The sequence below is a fragment of the Musa acuminata genome, chromosome BXJ1-11, assembly GCF_036884655.1.
Source record: "Musa acuminata AAA Group cultivar baxijiao chromosome BXJ1-11, Cavendish_Baxijiao_AAA, whole genome shotgun sequence".
In the NCBI taxonomy this organism is placed as follows: Eukaryota; Viridiplantae; Streptophyta; class Magnoliopsida; order Zingiberales; family Musaceae; genus Musa; species Musa acuminata.
Genome location: NC_088337.1, coordinates 5,354,471 through 5,371,153, shown reverse-complemented (window position 1 = coordinate 5,371,153; position 16,683 = coordinate 5,354,471). Strand labels below are relative to the sequence as shown.

The 16,683-nt window shown below is 33.8% G+C and overlaps 1 protein-coding gene across 1 annotated transcript; it reads right to left on the bottom strand.

The window, feature by feature from the left end:
- Nucleotides 1-2,072: 2,072 nt before the first annotated feature.
- On the bottom strand, nt 2,073-13,308 carry LOC103970914 (arabinosyltransferase XEG113). Its single transcript, XM_065088619.1, has 12 exons — nt 13,080-13,308; nt 12,787-12,992; nt 11,455-11,560; nt 10,541-10,797; nt 8,852-8,987; nt 7,763-7,857; nt 7,610-7,663; nt 6,812-6,925; nt 3,226-3,324; nt 3,020-3,139; nt 2,467-2,553; nt 2,073-2,373 (listed from the first exon to the last, which is right to left on the bottom strand). Exons 1-12 carry the CDS (start codon nt 13,279-13,281, stop codon nt 2,203-2,205), a joined length of 1,647 nt encoding a protein of 548 aa, XP_064944691.1. The 5' UTR covers nt 13,282-13,308; the 3' UTR covers nt 2,073-2,202.
- Nucleotides 13,309-16,683: the final 3,375 nt, after the last annotated feature.

The following is a 16,683-nucleotide window of genomic DNA, read 5'->3' as shown; positions in this document are numbered from 1 at the left end:
CCTTAGAGCTCCCTCTGAGATATCTAAAAATCCACTTCACTGCTGCCCAGTGCTCTTTGCCTGGATTTGCAAGAAATCTGCTAGTAACACCTACTGCATATGCGATGTCTAGCCTCGTATATACCATTGCATACATTAAACTTCCAACTGCTGAAGCATAAGGAACCTGTTGCATTTTCTCCTTCTCCTCATCACTTGACGGACTCTATTCTGAGCACAACTTGAAGTGACCTGCAAGAGGAGAACCAATTGGTTTTGCATTGCTCATACTGAATCTTTCTTATTTTTTCCAAAGAGAATATGCAGAAATTTCAGTAGAAACATGATGAAAGACACTATCATCAAGCCACTGTCTAATAAACCCAATTGTTTTTCGATCTAACCTCTTCCACTCATCATCTATCATAGTTGTAGGTTTAGCACTATCCCCTTGCAAAGGTCCATACAAATCTTTGCAATACAAGAGATCTTCCACTCTTGGTTTCCATATCATCCAATTATTTCCATTCAAACTAATCATGCGAGAAATATTACTGGCCTCCATGTTCAAATACAAAAATTAAATCACCAAAATCCCGCTCTGATACTAGTTGATGGGGATATAAAGAGGAATAACCTTTGTATATGAACAAATACTAGAAGACCATAATACGCAGCGGAATAAAATGAAAACACAATCAAACAGAACACCAAGATATACGTGGAAAACCCCTTCAATGTGAAGGGTAAAAACCACGGGGCAAACTAGAGATAATCCACTATGAGAATAATGAATATACAAATCTCAATCTCTTGCCCAAAACTCTAGCAACAACCACAAGAGAATAACTGGGATACAAGGATCACGTCACTGTCCACAATATCTAAAACCTCCCCAAGTAATCACAGCAAGAGTCTACTGTAGATTTGATCTAACTTGAGATGAGAATACTGCTAGATGATTGAGAATAGTCTCTCTGCGTTGTCCTTGTCTTCTTCCATTTCTTTCTCTTCCTTTTCTGCCTTGTTCTCCTTCTTCTCTTTGGAATCCCGTGGCTATGAGGACGTCAACGTTGCTGTCTTTTTCTGCCTCTTTTCTACGTCTAAAACGCAGTCATCACACCCCCCTAATCTTAATTAGGGTTAGGTTAAGAGGGGGTGTGGGTTGTGGCCTGCCCTAGCCCACATGGGCTGAATATGGGCTATCAGCCCAACATACCCCTATGTAGATTAAGGTTTCAGCTTGAATCACCCAAGCTTTCAACATCGCAACCTATTATGATAATAATTAATTTATTATTTTTTAAAAGATAAATGATAAAGATGGGTTTTGATATGAAGGCTCTACAATAATATAACAAGGTATTTGTCCTCTAATATAACTAGCACCGTGATAATTGTGCATGATACATCATCATTAGACTACTATTTAGATATTAAAAAAATATATCATATAATAATATGAATGCCCAATTCATCATATCCGATGAACATGAGTTGGATGATACAAAAACGGGTTGATAGTGTCTCATGTAAGATGGTAAAAGAATAAAATTATGCTAAAATAAAATGACTTCATAAATGATGGTGAACGATTAAACATAAAAACGAACAAAAAAAATATAAGAATAAAAATGAGAGAATAAAATATAATAATAATAATAATAATAATAATAATAATAATAATTAACAATCAAGGATCGATGATGATAGAGGGAGAAAAAAGATTGAAGGGATGGTCAAAAGAATTGATGATTTTTTTTTTTTTTTTGGGAGAGAGAGAAGATTTCTAAAATCAAAATAAAAAATAATGTTATTATAAATCGCCTTTACATGAGAAAAGGAGGATTCATTAGTAGGAGGTAATGAATGACCAATCACTAATAACATATATACAACAAGTGACTGAGAGAGAGAAACAAACACACGATGCAGGAAACCTCATCTGTCTAAAATCCGCACATCGTCCCAAAAATGTTAAATTGAATTGTCAACTTCTTTGAGAGAGAGAATAAATAAATAAAAAGAGAAAAGTTGTCTGTTAAAATCAAAATTGTTTCCCAGGGGAATTAAACACGTCGAATTTTATTCCGTACAAAGAGAACTTTTGAGTAAAAAAATAATATTAGAAAATTCTTATTTATATGATGGATAACGCTTTCAACGGATATAATTATGCCTGAAGTCGTACAATAGATTTTTATGACAAGCAAATATAATATTTCAATCCCAAGGTGGATGATCATCTTCACTAGTTCGAGGCGGTTCAGGCTTCCATCCTGGTTTCTCATCCCAGTACATATCATAGTATACGTGGCCAAGGTCACGATTCTCCATGCAGCACCACTTTCCAACGTATCTCTTCACGCGACTTCTAAATTTTGCTTCCCTTGCCTAAATCAACTCATCATATTATCATCTAAAACAAAATAGTGATATAGAGAAATAATTTTTAGCCACCGATAAAAAGGGTATGATAATGCTTACCTCATCACTGAACCCTTGGAAGGCATTCGCCATGGATGAAAAGTGCAAGACTTTTATATCTTTGTACTGGGAGAATACTTGCATGTACTATAAGACAAATTGGCAAACTATTTAGTAAAGCTTCTGAACTCTACATACATCAGTAAAAGCTTCTAAGTATCTACCTATTTCATGGAAAAAAAAATAAAATAATCAGATTCATGTGTCATGACTCTCTGATTAAATAACTATAAGACAAAAAAGTAACAAAGTCCGTTAAAACACAAATATATGTTTCAAGAGCTTGCAGGGAGAAGCCGGATCTTTGCTCTGTTTTCTTGCATTATATCAAGAGGCCTTAGAAGAACACACAGAATATGGACAACAAGATAAAGTCTAAGGTTTAAGGTTCCAAGACTAGAATACTTAGTGGTCTGCTTTGTGACTGAACTTTGCTTAGTTGATACCATTAGAAAATGTGCTCTCACCAAATGAACAGACAATCTCATCCTACCACCATTATTATGATCTTAAACCCTTAAAGAATAAAAATTTAATCATTAGATGTACGTACCATCTGCACAGTGCTATTTCTAGGAAATTGGATGAAACCACGGCTAGTTGTTTCATTGGATATATTGCATCCTTTGGAATGTGCATCACAAAGTTGAACATTAAGTAATGATTCCTTCACCTGAATCCATAATAAAAAAAGTTATTTGAATTGAAAGATATGTATGAGCAGCTAAGTATTGCAAATTGATACAACAATATCTTTACATGTTTAGGCATTGATGGATTCTGCAGGAATGAGTACTCCCTGAAATGAATTTGTGGGCCAAATTCTTCTTCAGAAAGGCCACGGACCATGGTATGAATCTGCAAAGGTGAATCAACTCTAATCATATGATTGAAAATGTGGCAGCAGGCATAGCAATTATAACATGCAAAAACAGTTCACATGCAATGGAAGAAGAAAAAACAAGCAGTGAGAGGCTGTCAATATAATCAAGCATATACTTCCATTCATACTGCAAAAGACTGTCCTTTTAAAATAATTAATTAATAATGACAACAAAGACTAAAAAAACTTTATTCCCAATAATTATAGATGGGATTGCTAATGGATCTTCTCTTTGTTGCTACGCTCGGTGTCAAGATTTTCAATACTGGTCCAATACAAGTTTCAACATTTGATCAGACCACTATGGTACTGGTATATTGAGCAGTATATTCTTTGTTACCAAATGCAAAGAAGAAACTATCCAAGTGCAAAAGCAACGTAAAAATGGATAAAGCATAGAGATTAGAGAATACCTATTTTATCGAATCTAAAGAAGATAAAACCACACTCTACGATCCAAGAACGAACAGAAATTGGTATCAGAATCTATTGGTTGAAGGAGAATGGATGAAATATTTCGGGAAAATATAGTACACAATCAATAAGTTGAGCATGTGCAATAAGCTTAATTTGAACCCTTGAGTTAAAAATGATATGACAAACTTCAAAATCATGGTAAATGTAATGTTATAAGATAATTTCCACATGGAATAAGAGACCTACCTGCAAAATTATAGCAATTTAAAGAGATTTAGCCAACGTATGTTTTCTTAGAAGTTAATTGTTGCAAAGCAAAATATTTTTTCAATAATTACAATTTCCAATAAATTGGTTATCCTTTTAAGTCAAACGAAACTAAGGAGACAATAATGCATATTAGTATTTAAGTTTCAATGCTAAGGATCAGTTCTGTTTTGGATTAACGTCAAGAAAATAATTTTTAATTACCGGAATTATGGAGTATGATATTTAGTAGAACAACTACCTCTACCCCTTCTGTAACAGGAAAGCTCATCATGAATCAACTCTCAGCAAGCCCACAGTATATAACAAATGAGAATGTAAAAGAAGATGCACTTGAAATAACGAGTGTATGTTAAAATTTTAATTTAAGAACAATATGCCCTTACTTCCAATCAAGTCTACTCTTGCCCATCTACTTGCTTTCTAGTATTCCAACAAAAGCTGTGCACAAGGCTTCCGCTAATGCAGGATTCGAAAAGAGTTAATGTATGCAACCTAATCCCTAGAACTAAAGATGTATTTTCTTATAACTTGAACATGGTCTTCCATATCAATCTTATTTCTGTACCCAGACTCACACTTATTCCAACTTGCCCCTCTCTAATCTAAGTTATATTTAAACTAATACAAGCCACATTAAACAATATTACCACTATCATATTCTGACCTTAATTAATTATTATTTATTTTTTCTCTCTCAACACCATCCTTCTACTGTGCGAGCACTCATTTCAATATCCACTTATAGAAAACATGAATTAAGGAGACTAAAGCTCTTATTTATCGTACTTGTTGATGATTGTCAAACATACTTGAGCTTCTCATCTAATTTTGCCAAGGTCATATTTGGTTTCATGAATGCATATTGTTTCAATTCTCAAAAGTAAGAAAAATGACAACCAACGAAAGAACCATGTTTGATAGTCTGACTTAATTTTTAAAAATTCGAGTATAAAATTTTAACTTGCTTGAGTGATTCATCAAATAGTCAAGATAGGACAATTCTTGTTCTCCCTAAAATCAAACTAAAGTTTGTTCATCAATTGCCGGATCAGATGAATACCCATTCATTTATTGAAAAAAAGTTCCCTGATTTTTCAGAATAGGGAATTGTTTAAACGATCTCAGTGATTGGTCAATCAATTTTCTGCATGGATCCAAATATCACAGCATATCCTTACAAAGTGTACCATATCAGGCCAACTGCTTAATTTTGCAAAATGTGTAGTACCTTATTTTGTTGACCAACACTTCAGCTCATACTACTGTACCAAGTGGATAATGACACAAAGCAGGTGTCCAACTTTTAGTTCCTTGGCTGTTAGAGCACTTGGATGTTGCATATCTTCCATCCCGGCTCATCTCTTCATCTGCCCATCCTACTTCATCTGTTGAGAGTTAAAATTCCCCATTCCTCTTGCATCATCTTTTGTTCTCATGTACTTATATCAAGGAATTTAATTTCCAATGGATCTATCTGAACTGACCATTATTTATCATGACATTTGTACTTAATCTTTTACCGTAAATTCCAAACAGTATTGACCAGTCTGTGCTTGAACCGGGATGCTGAACACCCAAAAGAGGGTGGTGTCCTCTGTTTATTTTCTTATTTAAGTGGCTGTTTTTTCTTTAAACACGCATTATGGCTCACAACTCACGAGTGTCTCTTTACTGTTTGTCGCTCAACTGCCCTGCCACCCGCCTCATATTTGATGTCTCCTCCTCTTCCATGGACTTCCTCTTCCTTCTTCCATCTTTTGTCTTATTTTTCGTAGTATGGTTTGTCTTACCAGTCCATACCGGTGTATCGATCGGTCGTCGGTATAGTATGTATTGATATATCGACACATGGTATGGTGGAACATATTGATAAATCGGTATGTATCGTCTATACCAGTCTTCTATCGGACCGGTATGTACTGCTCATACTGGCAATACGCCATGGTACAATGAACCTTGTTTCTTACCACTTCCTCCTCCCCCTCCTTCCCCACCTCCCCCAATAGAATGGCATTCCGTGTGTCTCCATATGTTGGAACAGACCAGACTTGTACCAATCTGTCCATAGAATAGCATGGCCCAATACCCAAAATTGAAAACCTTCTTTAAGATCATTGGAATTCCAAGATAAAACTGTGCATGGCAAGTGGCAAAACGGAACACTACGAAAATTAAGTTTACAGTATTAAAGGCTTAAAGCATATAGCCATAAACTTCGAAAACTGCCTAAAAGGAAAGAGTCTATTCACCCAAACCATAGTGATTCATTAGCAGGTAAAATCTGATTCCATACATCATGAATGAGCAAGAAGATCCCACATTGTTCCGAGTATTTTAATAACCATATCAATGCATAAATGGAGAATGTGCAGGTACAAATAATTCAAGTAAGCCAGGAGCAACATGATAAAATAATTCAGACCACCTAAAAAATCATCTTAAAATTGAAGATGCAAGAAAATTAACTTTGGTCTATTTGTAAGGACAAAACTCATGCTAAGATCTTTTCTCATAGTTAAAGTCCTGGTCTATGTACTATTTGAGGGCGAGTTTCGTACAATTATAAGGTTCATCCCAAATGACTTACCATTTTGCTGATCCTTCAGAATGTTGAACTCAATGGAAAAGAGCAAATAGAACCCATAATTTTATGATCCAAGTTAGCAAGTAAATGGCAAGGACAGATAATGAAGGATAATGCCCATCCATGGATAATGTGTTAGGAAACTAGCAAGAGAGTGCACAATCTACATACTAATCTAAAATTCTAATTACCTCAAACAACTGGTCCATCGGGCATACAAAAGGTTGCTTGGTCATTGTCCCCTCCAAAATTCCAGGATGTGCAAACCACATTCTTTCAAACCTGCACCATAATCGAGGCATTACCTAAACATAGACAAGGAATATGAGTCAGAATTATTGCAACCACAGCAGTCAAGCACATTGAATAATAATTTCACAACAATGTCCCGTCAACTGTTAATGTGTCAATTCTCTGTGTTTTATGTTCCTAAAGTGTAACAAGCCTCATATCGTATACTGCAGAAGACTAAGCTCATTGTTCTGATGAGAACAAAGTTGATTTTCCATCATTATTCTATGCTGGAATCAGGATCTCAAAAATTAGACACAAAGTTCAAGTATTTAATACTCCATGAATTTCCAGGAAGCAACTCACGTTAACATTACAATTCTTGAGCAACAACTAATGAATAATAAACTCCATAAAAATAAGGATTTTGAGAAGTAAATGGTTCTCAGCTCAATGGCCATTTGGAATTTGATTAGATGATAAATTAATTGCACAATTTACTGAAATGTTTATCAGCATCTGCATGGACAAAAAGTTTTGCCAACATGTGCATCCATTGTTTTCAAAAGAGCACAATTTGTGAAAAGAGAAGGGATCTTTGAAAGATCCTATCTTCTGAAGCTATTTATTTCAAAAATCACCATACCAGAATATCAAGGAAAAAGATCCCTTTAAAGTTTAAACTATGCATATAAGATATATTTTATAAAATCTCAGCTGGTCAAGTTTAATTTTTTAATTGGTGAAGCCTCACTCACCAGTGTTCGGTTCAACAGAGAAGCAACAGCAAGTGCAGTCCTTATCTGCCTCAACTGAAACATGCAAATAAGAATGTCACTTGACCAGTTAATTACTTGGACATCTCTCCAAATCTCAATAAGAAATGCCAACATTTTGTAACATTATCTTACCTGGTAATTAACCAATGAGAAGTGTGATTGTAAGGTATGTGGCCCATCCAGCAACAAACTCTTAGGAATACCAGGTTTGAATGATAAGAAACCTCCTGCAAAGACGCAAACCGAGTCAGAAGGATAACAAGCATGACAACATAACATAGTTTTTGGAAGAATTAAACATAAGAGTCCAGTGGGCGAGCAAGTAAGCCTGATGAGATAGACACTAGACTCTGGGATGTGTGGGGTGTGCTGAATTTTCTATCATCATTTCGTTGATTGTGATGCTCTAGTTCTTGCTCCAGACCTCAACTAAATACAGTCATACCAAAGATTAGGTATTACAGAACTTTCCAAAATGAACACTGTCCATATATATGAATCCCATAGATTTCTGGCATATTCGTGGTAGGTACAGCCGTACAGCGATATATTTTTAGCATTTTACATCTAATTATTGTGTTTACATGTTAGAATTTCTTTCTCACCTTCTCCTTGTATGTATTCCTTATATACTACTTTCAATTTTTATTCGATATATGTTTCGATTTGATATTTTTATTGTATTCTATATTAACATCACTTTATTGTTATCAATATTGATTATACTAGGCTCACTTATATGTGAGAAAGAACCCTAAATTAAGTTTTTTTAAATTTTTTTATTGATTTTTTAGTACTTTTCTAGTATCATGTAACATGTCGACACAACATGTATTGATAGGCTGATACAGACAAGAGTCAAACTAGTCCAGGCATTGCATGCTGGTACAAACCAAACCAATTCAAATCGAGACTTGGACTGGTAGGGTCCGATACATAGTATTGTATTCCTTGCATACTCCATATGTAAGTTTTTTAATAGATAATTTCTCAAAAATTAAAGCGCTCAACACAGCCTAGCATCTCAAAAATCACATAGCACTAGTCCTGGTTTTCAGTATTTGGGGAAATATTTCACTTATTACCTATCAATACTACAACTCACTTTTGAATTGTGCAGCAAAAGTCAAGTACCAAAAAAAAAAGTTGTCAACCAGCGAAGACATTTAGCTTAGTATGAAAAAGATGAATTTTACCAAATGAGATGAGAAGAAAGAATACCTGGTGTATCATAATATGCAGGTTGGTCATAGAAAAGCATAGCCTCACGTAACCTATGGCGCTTTGCATTAGAATCTACAAACTGGAAGGTAGCATGCACAGCATATGGTTCCAGTTTGAGCTGCTGGGGCATTGACTGCTAGTTCATTTAAAAGAATTGTTGCATGGTCATTCACATTTATTTGGTTTAAAGAGAGAGAATACCATACAACAAACTATACAATAACCACAATTGGATGAGCAACAATAAACTAATAACTCCATGATCAACAACAATAACAACAAAACCATAAGTCCCAACTATTTGGGGTCGATTACATGAATCTTTTACCGCTATTGAGATATGTAAAAAGTCATATATTTAGTTAAGTTAATACTTCATAGTACTTCAATCTTTATTCATAGTTTCTGTTAAAGTCTTTTTAGGTCTTTCTCTATCCCTTCTCGTACCACTAACATTAATTATTTAATTTATTTTGACGATAATATCCAGAGGTCTTCTAAGCATATGCTCATACCATCTTAAACGATTTTATCTCATTTTATCCTTTATCAAGACGATACCTAGTTGTTCACGAATAAGAGTATATTTTTTTCTATATTTCCTAATAACTCCACACATCCATCTCAACATTTCCATCTTGGCAACACAAACTTGTTGTATATGTTGTTTTAAAACTGCCCAACACTCAATCTATAAAGCATTGTTGGTCACACAACTGTCTTATAATTTTTTTTCTTTTAATCTCAGAGGTATCCAATAATCACATATTTAGCCATCCTATTTTTATTCTATGAATAATATCTCCATTAATCTCTTCATCAAATTGAATAATTGATCCAAGATACCTAAAATTTTTACTTAAACAGAATACTAGTCCATCAAATTTAACTTTATTTTCTTGTCTATCACTAAAATTATATTTTAAATATTAAGTTTTAGGTCTACTTAATCTAAAACCTTTAATTTCTAAAGCTTGCTTCTATAGCTCAAGTTTATAATTAATTTCACTTGGGCTCTTATCAACTAAGACAATATCATAAGCAAATAATATACATCAGGAATATTTATTATGTAAATGACTAGTCAGTTCATCCATTATCAATATGAGATGATAAAGACTTATTGCAGATCCTTGATGTAATCCTATACTAATATGAAACTCAATAGACACTCTCCCTATAGTTCTAACACTAGTAACTATATTATCATATAATTAGTGGATATATATTTCTTTTCAAAAACCCAACATAATAAATCTTTAGGAATTCTATAATAGGCTTTCTCTAAGTAAATAAAAATTATATGCAAATCTTTCTTTTCTCCCTAGGTTTTTTCATTAATTATCTTAATAAATAAATAGCTTATAAGGTTGATCTTATGGATATAAAATCAAATTGATTTTCAAAGATATTTGTTTCAAAACTTATCCTACTTTCGATAAATTTTTCCCAAAGTTTCATAATATGACTCATGATTTTAATTATTTTATAATTTAAATAAATTTATATGTCACCCTTATTTTTGTAAATTAATACTAAAAAAAATTCTTTCTCCATTTATCAGGATAACAGTTCCAAGAACAATCAGAAGAAAAAGAATTATTGCTTAGGATTTATATTGTATGATTAAAAACATAGAATAACATACGGCATACTATACCATAACCAACAATCAAAAGGAACTACCTGGACAAAGTATGTGTGCCCACTGCAAAATATACTTGCTGGCAAAATACCCAGCTTAAGGGTCCCATTGTAAGCATAAAAAAGTCCGCTTTCTCCTTCAAGTGATGGTCCTAAATCTTGGCGAACAAGATCATTAAAGGCAGCCTGGTCCCATTTCTTGTCATCACCTAAAAGTATATCTTTCCACTCCTTAGCTAGTCTTTTCGCAGAATCAGTGGGACGCCAATGAAACATCCCAATATTGTAGGCATCATAGACTACACACAATAGAAGGGGAAAATATTAGTTAATGATCCTAGAACTATCAAAGTCAAATTTTGATTAAAGAAAACTTTAAAGAACTTTAAGAAAGGGTCAAGGAAAGAAAAGAAAGTGCAGATGCTCTGTATTAGCCTTACTATGTTTTGGCTTCCACTTTGCATGGCACCAAGACAAGTGCCATTTCACTACATGTGTCAACCATGTGGACATATGCAAACTTAAACACCAAGTTTTCTACAGTCTAGTTTATAGGCTCCTTCACAGAACCTGACAACAGCAACATTGTTGGATATCTTTGAATAACCTTTATCACTAACAATTAATAAAGTAACTAAGATGATATATTTGATAATACTAACAAAGACTCACTTGACTGTGAAATGAGTCATAAACAGAATGTCAGTTTTATTACTTTTGCCCAATTATAAAGGACCTACCAAGTAATTTATTGAGATCGTTTTTGCTACAGGAAATAAGAATTTAAATTTTTTTTGTTTAGATACTAATACAAGTAATGGTATCTATACCAAAATCTTATTATACCAGTACAACTTGGCATATTAAAAAAAAAATTCAAGAATGTTTAACATATCTGTACCAGCTAGTGTGGTTATTACTTATTACTAAGATTTATTGACATTAGTAGAAAATACCATTCTGCCAGACTTCCAAACTGTCATCGGTTGTTGTTGGTCTAAGCTGATCGCTTGATGTTAATATATCTGCTTCAGGAAAACGAGCAAAATATGGAAGTGGGTTCTGCTCGAAGCAAAAAACACATACTAAATCATTTACAATATGAAATGAGAAAAAACAGTAAAGAATGCTTTGATGGAACTATCCAATTCAATAGATATAATTCAAGGACCGGTTGGGCCATGCAAATCAACAAAAGAAATTTGCTTATATCCTGTTAAGTCCCAGGAAAGATTTAATTCTACCAAAGCTTGATAAACATTGAGAGAATTACATTCTTATTCAAACTGTATTACAGACAAGAACAAGAATTGAGCAAAAGATATAGATTGGGCTTTGGAAAGCCAGTTTTCCTGATATTGACATGTAATTCCATTTGAAATCATCTTGCATCCTCTAGAGGAATCCAACATTCCAAACTAGAAATGGTGCATTGCACTAATTATTTTTAATCCAAAACTACAATTTGCATTACTAAGGACTCCTATTAAAGTGTTTATTTGGAGGAGACCTACCATCCTACAAGAAGCTTTTGTGACGTAGACAAGGTGCACATTCCATAGTATTTTCTACATTCATATGTTTATTCATATCCTTACTCCGTCACTTCTTTTCACTTGGTTGAAGATTAAAAGGCACGACATCCTATTGTTTTTGCTATATCAAAATTGGTCTAAACCCTCTTGGTTATCTTAAAAGGAATTGTACATATACATGGTAATTTGAAGCTTCTATCAAACATATTCCATATCACATTTCAAGTTATTTCTAACTTTATCAATTTTAATTATGTTAATATCATAAAATAGTCAGAATTGGCCTGGATGGCGCTAATTTCTTGCAGCATGGTGAAGATTTCAAGTTTCCAAAATTAACTACCATAAATTTGGAAATGGAAAGCATATTTATATATGAAAATGGTCTGTAATATAGAAAAGATAAGTATAGATTAAACATGCAGGCCTTATATATGGTCTGAACCCCAGAACACATATACAGTCTCCAAGGTATAAAACTTCACATGTGCAGGAACATTTGCTTATATTAGGTTGCACAAGGTTATAATGGTGAAACTATTATCAGGTGCACTAGGTGCTACATACAGGAAGGTAAAAGAGAACATCTATTAGTTCATCTGACAAAGAGAGACATCAAAATCTAAATTTTAGCATAAGCAGAATAAGTAAAACATGAACTTTTGATGAGATCCAAGAAAGGTTATAATGGTGTAACATTCTACACCTATGGACTATCAGATCAAAAATAACAGAATTGAAACTGGTGTATACCTTTAACCAAACAGTATCTGTATCACACAATATGAACTCGTAGCCAAAAGGTAGGAAAGCATTTATCAACAATGCTTTGTCCCTTCCCAGTTTGTGAAATTTGGACGATCCCCAGCCAATATCTTCTGCTATCATTTTGCTGCCCATGTCAAAAACAGGAATGCCTTTCCAATACAAAGCCTCCAATAATTTGGTATCCATAGCACCTATATCCGAAAAGACAACTCAGTTAAGTGTTATGTGAACTTTTTGTACATATGAATCTAAGGTTGCTTATGAGGTGCCTGACTTACCAACAAGAATGTTAAAAAGATTAAGATCTGTTAGGTGTTTGACCCAATTCAAAATAAAGTCCAGGAATGCATGGTTCCCAAATGTCACAAAGATGAAATTATCTTTCGCACGGTGCTTCACCATCTCCTTGGTTAGCTGAAATAACTTCAGATCAAGCATTTTACTGTCAACAGGCACATCCCATACGGCTCTTGTGAACATGTCTAAAGGCTCTCTTTGCAGCTTTAGTGTTCTAGTTACTGTCAAAAAAAAAAAATTCTTAGGTTTCCTCAGATTGCTACCGAAATCCAAAAAAGTAAAAGAATTCAAAATTAGTATGTTAAGACAAATCTAATAAGAGCCTAACATCTAATTACAGCATAGCTCCTCTTCAGCCTTTCTTTTGACAACAAAACAGCTTCAATAGAATGGTGACAATCAAAGTAGAGGTAGCAGAAATTATTAATTTTGTACTAATTTAATCAAGTGCTTGCCATTGTAAATTAACAACATATATTTATCCAAGTGAAGCTTTATTGATCATAATAGCATCTGAGCCCCATTGAATAAGCAAAAAATGCCAACTGTAGAGTATTCACTCTTTAGAGTGATGCTTAGCAACAAGAGGGACATTTCAGGGGACGTGATTTCTTATTGAGTACGTATTCAATAAAGCCACTGAAGATCCATTCATGGGTTCGCAGAAACCTATGCTTGTATTTCAACAGCATTTGTTACAGAAAAGGTAGAAGTAACTAAACGACCGTTTCCTAACATATTACATGCCCTACAGACTTTCATCTTCGGTTGGAACTACACTTGAAACCAGTGGTGAAGGTAAAGTTTTTGTAATTTTTGATGCCTTTACTAGGCCATATATTTATTTTCTTCTCTGCCAATTCAGCATGTTGAAGAGACCCTTTAGTAACATTCCAAAGCCGTCATATCGCGAAACTTAGACCGAGAGACGAACAAATTGGTGTTCAAAGCATGATATGAAGAGGGACAAAACAGATCTGCGCGCCTCGGAATCGAGGAGCAATGAACCGGAAAAAGAAGAAAAGCTATGAGCAGAAGAGGTTGACCCTGAGCAGAACCAAGACTATCCTAATATTGCGGAACAAAGATACATACATAAAGACAGCATCGAAACAACAAGAATGTTCTAATTGAAGAAGAGAAGAAAAAGAAGAAGGATTTGACTGGTTACCGTTCGGCGACGGAGAAGGAAGTGGAGGAGATGTCGAGGGAGGAGAAGACGACGAGAAGAACGATGTTCCGACAAGGTGTATGGATTTTCCGTTTCCTCCGTCGCCAGTGCCGGCAGTGGGTGAGGAAGTGTAGACCGAGGAGAGAATGAGAAGAGTAGAGAGGATGATGCCAGCAACAGCCGCAGCATAGACCGCCAAAAGCACGGTTTTCCCCTCCGCGAGCGGATTGCACGTCGCCGTTCGAAGAGGAAGAATGCGTGAAGGTAGGTAGATCAGACGCCTTAATTTCTCATCTGGTCGCCTCCTTTTCTTACTCGTACAATCCCCCGCCCGACTCTCTCGTCTCTCGGCGACGGCTTCCATGCCTTGTCCTCCGTTGTCGAACAACACGGTGGGATAACGATATGCGTTTCGCCTTTACACTGTTATTGTCTGCAACGGCACTAAACGCTCGACGCTCGTTTCGCTTCGTCGGAAGCCCTCACAAAATCGAACACCGATGGCGATACCACAAATTATAGGCGACTATTAAGCAAACACGACGATATCATGTCATCAGGTGGCTTAATTTAGGCGACTATTAAGCAATCGTTTAGTTGGGTTCTGCTGCGGCTTAAATCGAATGTTGCATTACAAATTTGATAGGAGCGGGAGCGGCAAATCTTGAGGAGATTGGGGCCCCCCTAAAATGACTCTGGTTCAACTCACCTGCATCATAGTTACCAAATTGGACCAAAGTGTGAATCTTACTTAATTCACTGGGACTGTTCTTGAAATAATTTTACTTTCTATACATACATGTTTTTATTTATATAATAAAAAGTATAGATTATTTGAAAATATTTTATTGATATAAAATTAATTTGTGGGCATGACATGCAGGCAACTGTCGATACGTAATTGACAGTCGAATAATACGTAATTGCTTTCACTTAGGGTTGTTCCAATCGATTTGAACCAAATCATCAAGGATCGAATCAAACTAGATCATTTTTTGAAGCTACCTAACTAAACTGATTCAAAATCGGTTAATCGTGTTTGATTAACTGATTAATTAGTTTATAATTTTAAATAATTTAATATAAATTTCAAATAGAAATTTTGATTTGGGTCTTTTAGCCAATTTAATTAATCGGTTTGAATCAAATAAGGACATAGAATAATAAACTTAGTTAGATTGATATCTTTTAAATAAAAATCATGTCAATTCAGAATCGGTTAACTAAACCAAATAAAGATACCCATGAATCAACCGAACCGATTTGATTTGAATTTTTTTTTGAATCCGCACTAAGTTCAGCATTAGAAAAAAATTTTACCAGATATTCCCCAATGTAATTATGTAAGATTTCAACCTATCATCCAAACTATCAACATGTCAACCTGTGTTGAATTTGGAAGTAACCTCAATTGACTTTGAATCAGACAACCAAATTTATTATGATAATAATTATTATTATTTTTTAACTCAAGACTCTTCAATAATATAACAAAGTTTTTATCGATTAATATAGTTAGCGCCGCCAATCTTTGATCATTATGTATGATACATCATCATTATTAGACTAATATATATATATATATATATATATATATATATATATATATATATATATATATATCAGATAATATTATGAATAATAAATACTTTATAAATAGAAAGCTGACATGGGGCTCTGATGAACATGAGTTGGATGATAGAAAAATGGGCTAATAGTGTCTCATGTAAGATGGTAAAAGAATGAAACAATGCTAAAATAAAATGACTTCTTAAATGATGAATAAAAATAAATTTTATATATATATATATATATATATATATATATATATATATATATATATGAATGAAAGTGGGAGAATAAAATATAAAGTGGGAGGGAGAAAAAAGATTGAAGGAATGGTTAAAAGAAATGATGATCCTTTTTTTTTTAAATTTTGAGAGGGAGGGAAGATTTTGATAAATTTGTTTAGTCCAAAAAATATTTCTTATATCTTGTCTTTTCCTCATCAAAATATAAGATACATGAGATATTTATAGAAAAACCAAATCCTAATTATCAAAAAAATTCTTAATAATTCCTTTTAATACTTAGACACTAACTTTAGAAATATTAAAATACTTATTAATCAGAACAATCTCTCATATTTTATCCACTTTTATATCTCTTGAAAAGAAATTATTTTTTTTATTAATGCTCGTTCCAACTTATTTTTATTAATTTTTTTACCATTAAATATTTTGGACTCTGATACCATTTTGTTGGCGAGGAAGATAAGACTTTTAATATCAAAATAAAAATATACAAAGATCAATAATAAAAAAACATATAGAAAATTCAATATAAGAATAACATGATTTGATAAATCCTTATTTACATTCACACGATTTTCAAAATCTTGAGTTATCCCTATA

Coding starts and splice junctions, on each gene's coding strand:
- LOC103970914 (XM_065088619.1), bottom strand. CDS start 13,281: ATGTTCACAAGAGCCGTATGGGATGTGCCTGTTGACAGTAAAATGCTT. Junction 7,664..7,762: donor TCTCATTGGTTAATTACCAG/GTAAGATAATGT, acceptor TGCATGTTTCAG/TTGAGGCAGATAAGGACTGC. Junction 2,374..2,466: donor TCCAAGGGTTCAGTGATGAG/GTAAGCATTATC, acceptor GAGTTGATTTAG/GCAAGGGAAGCAAAATTTAG.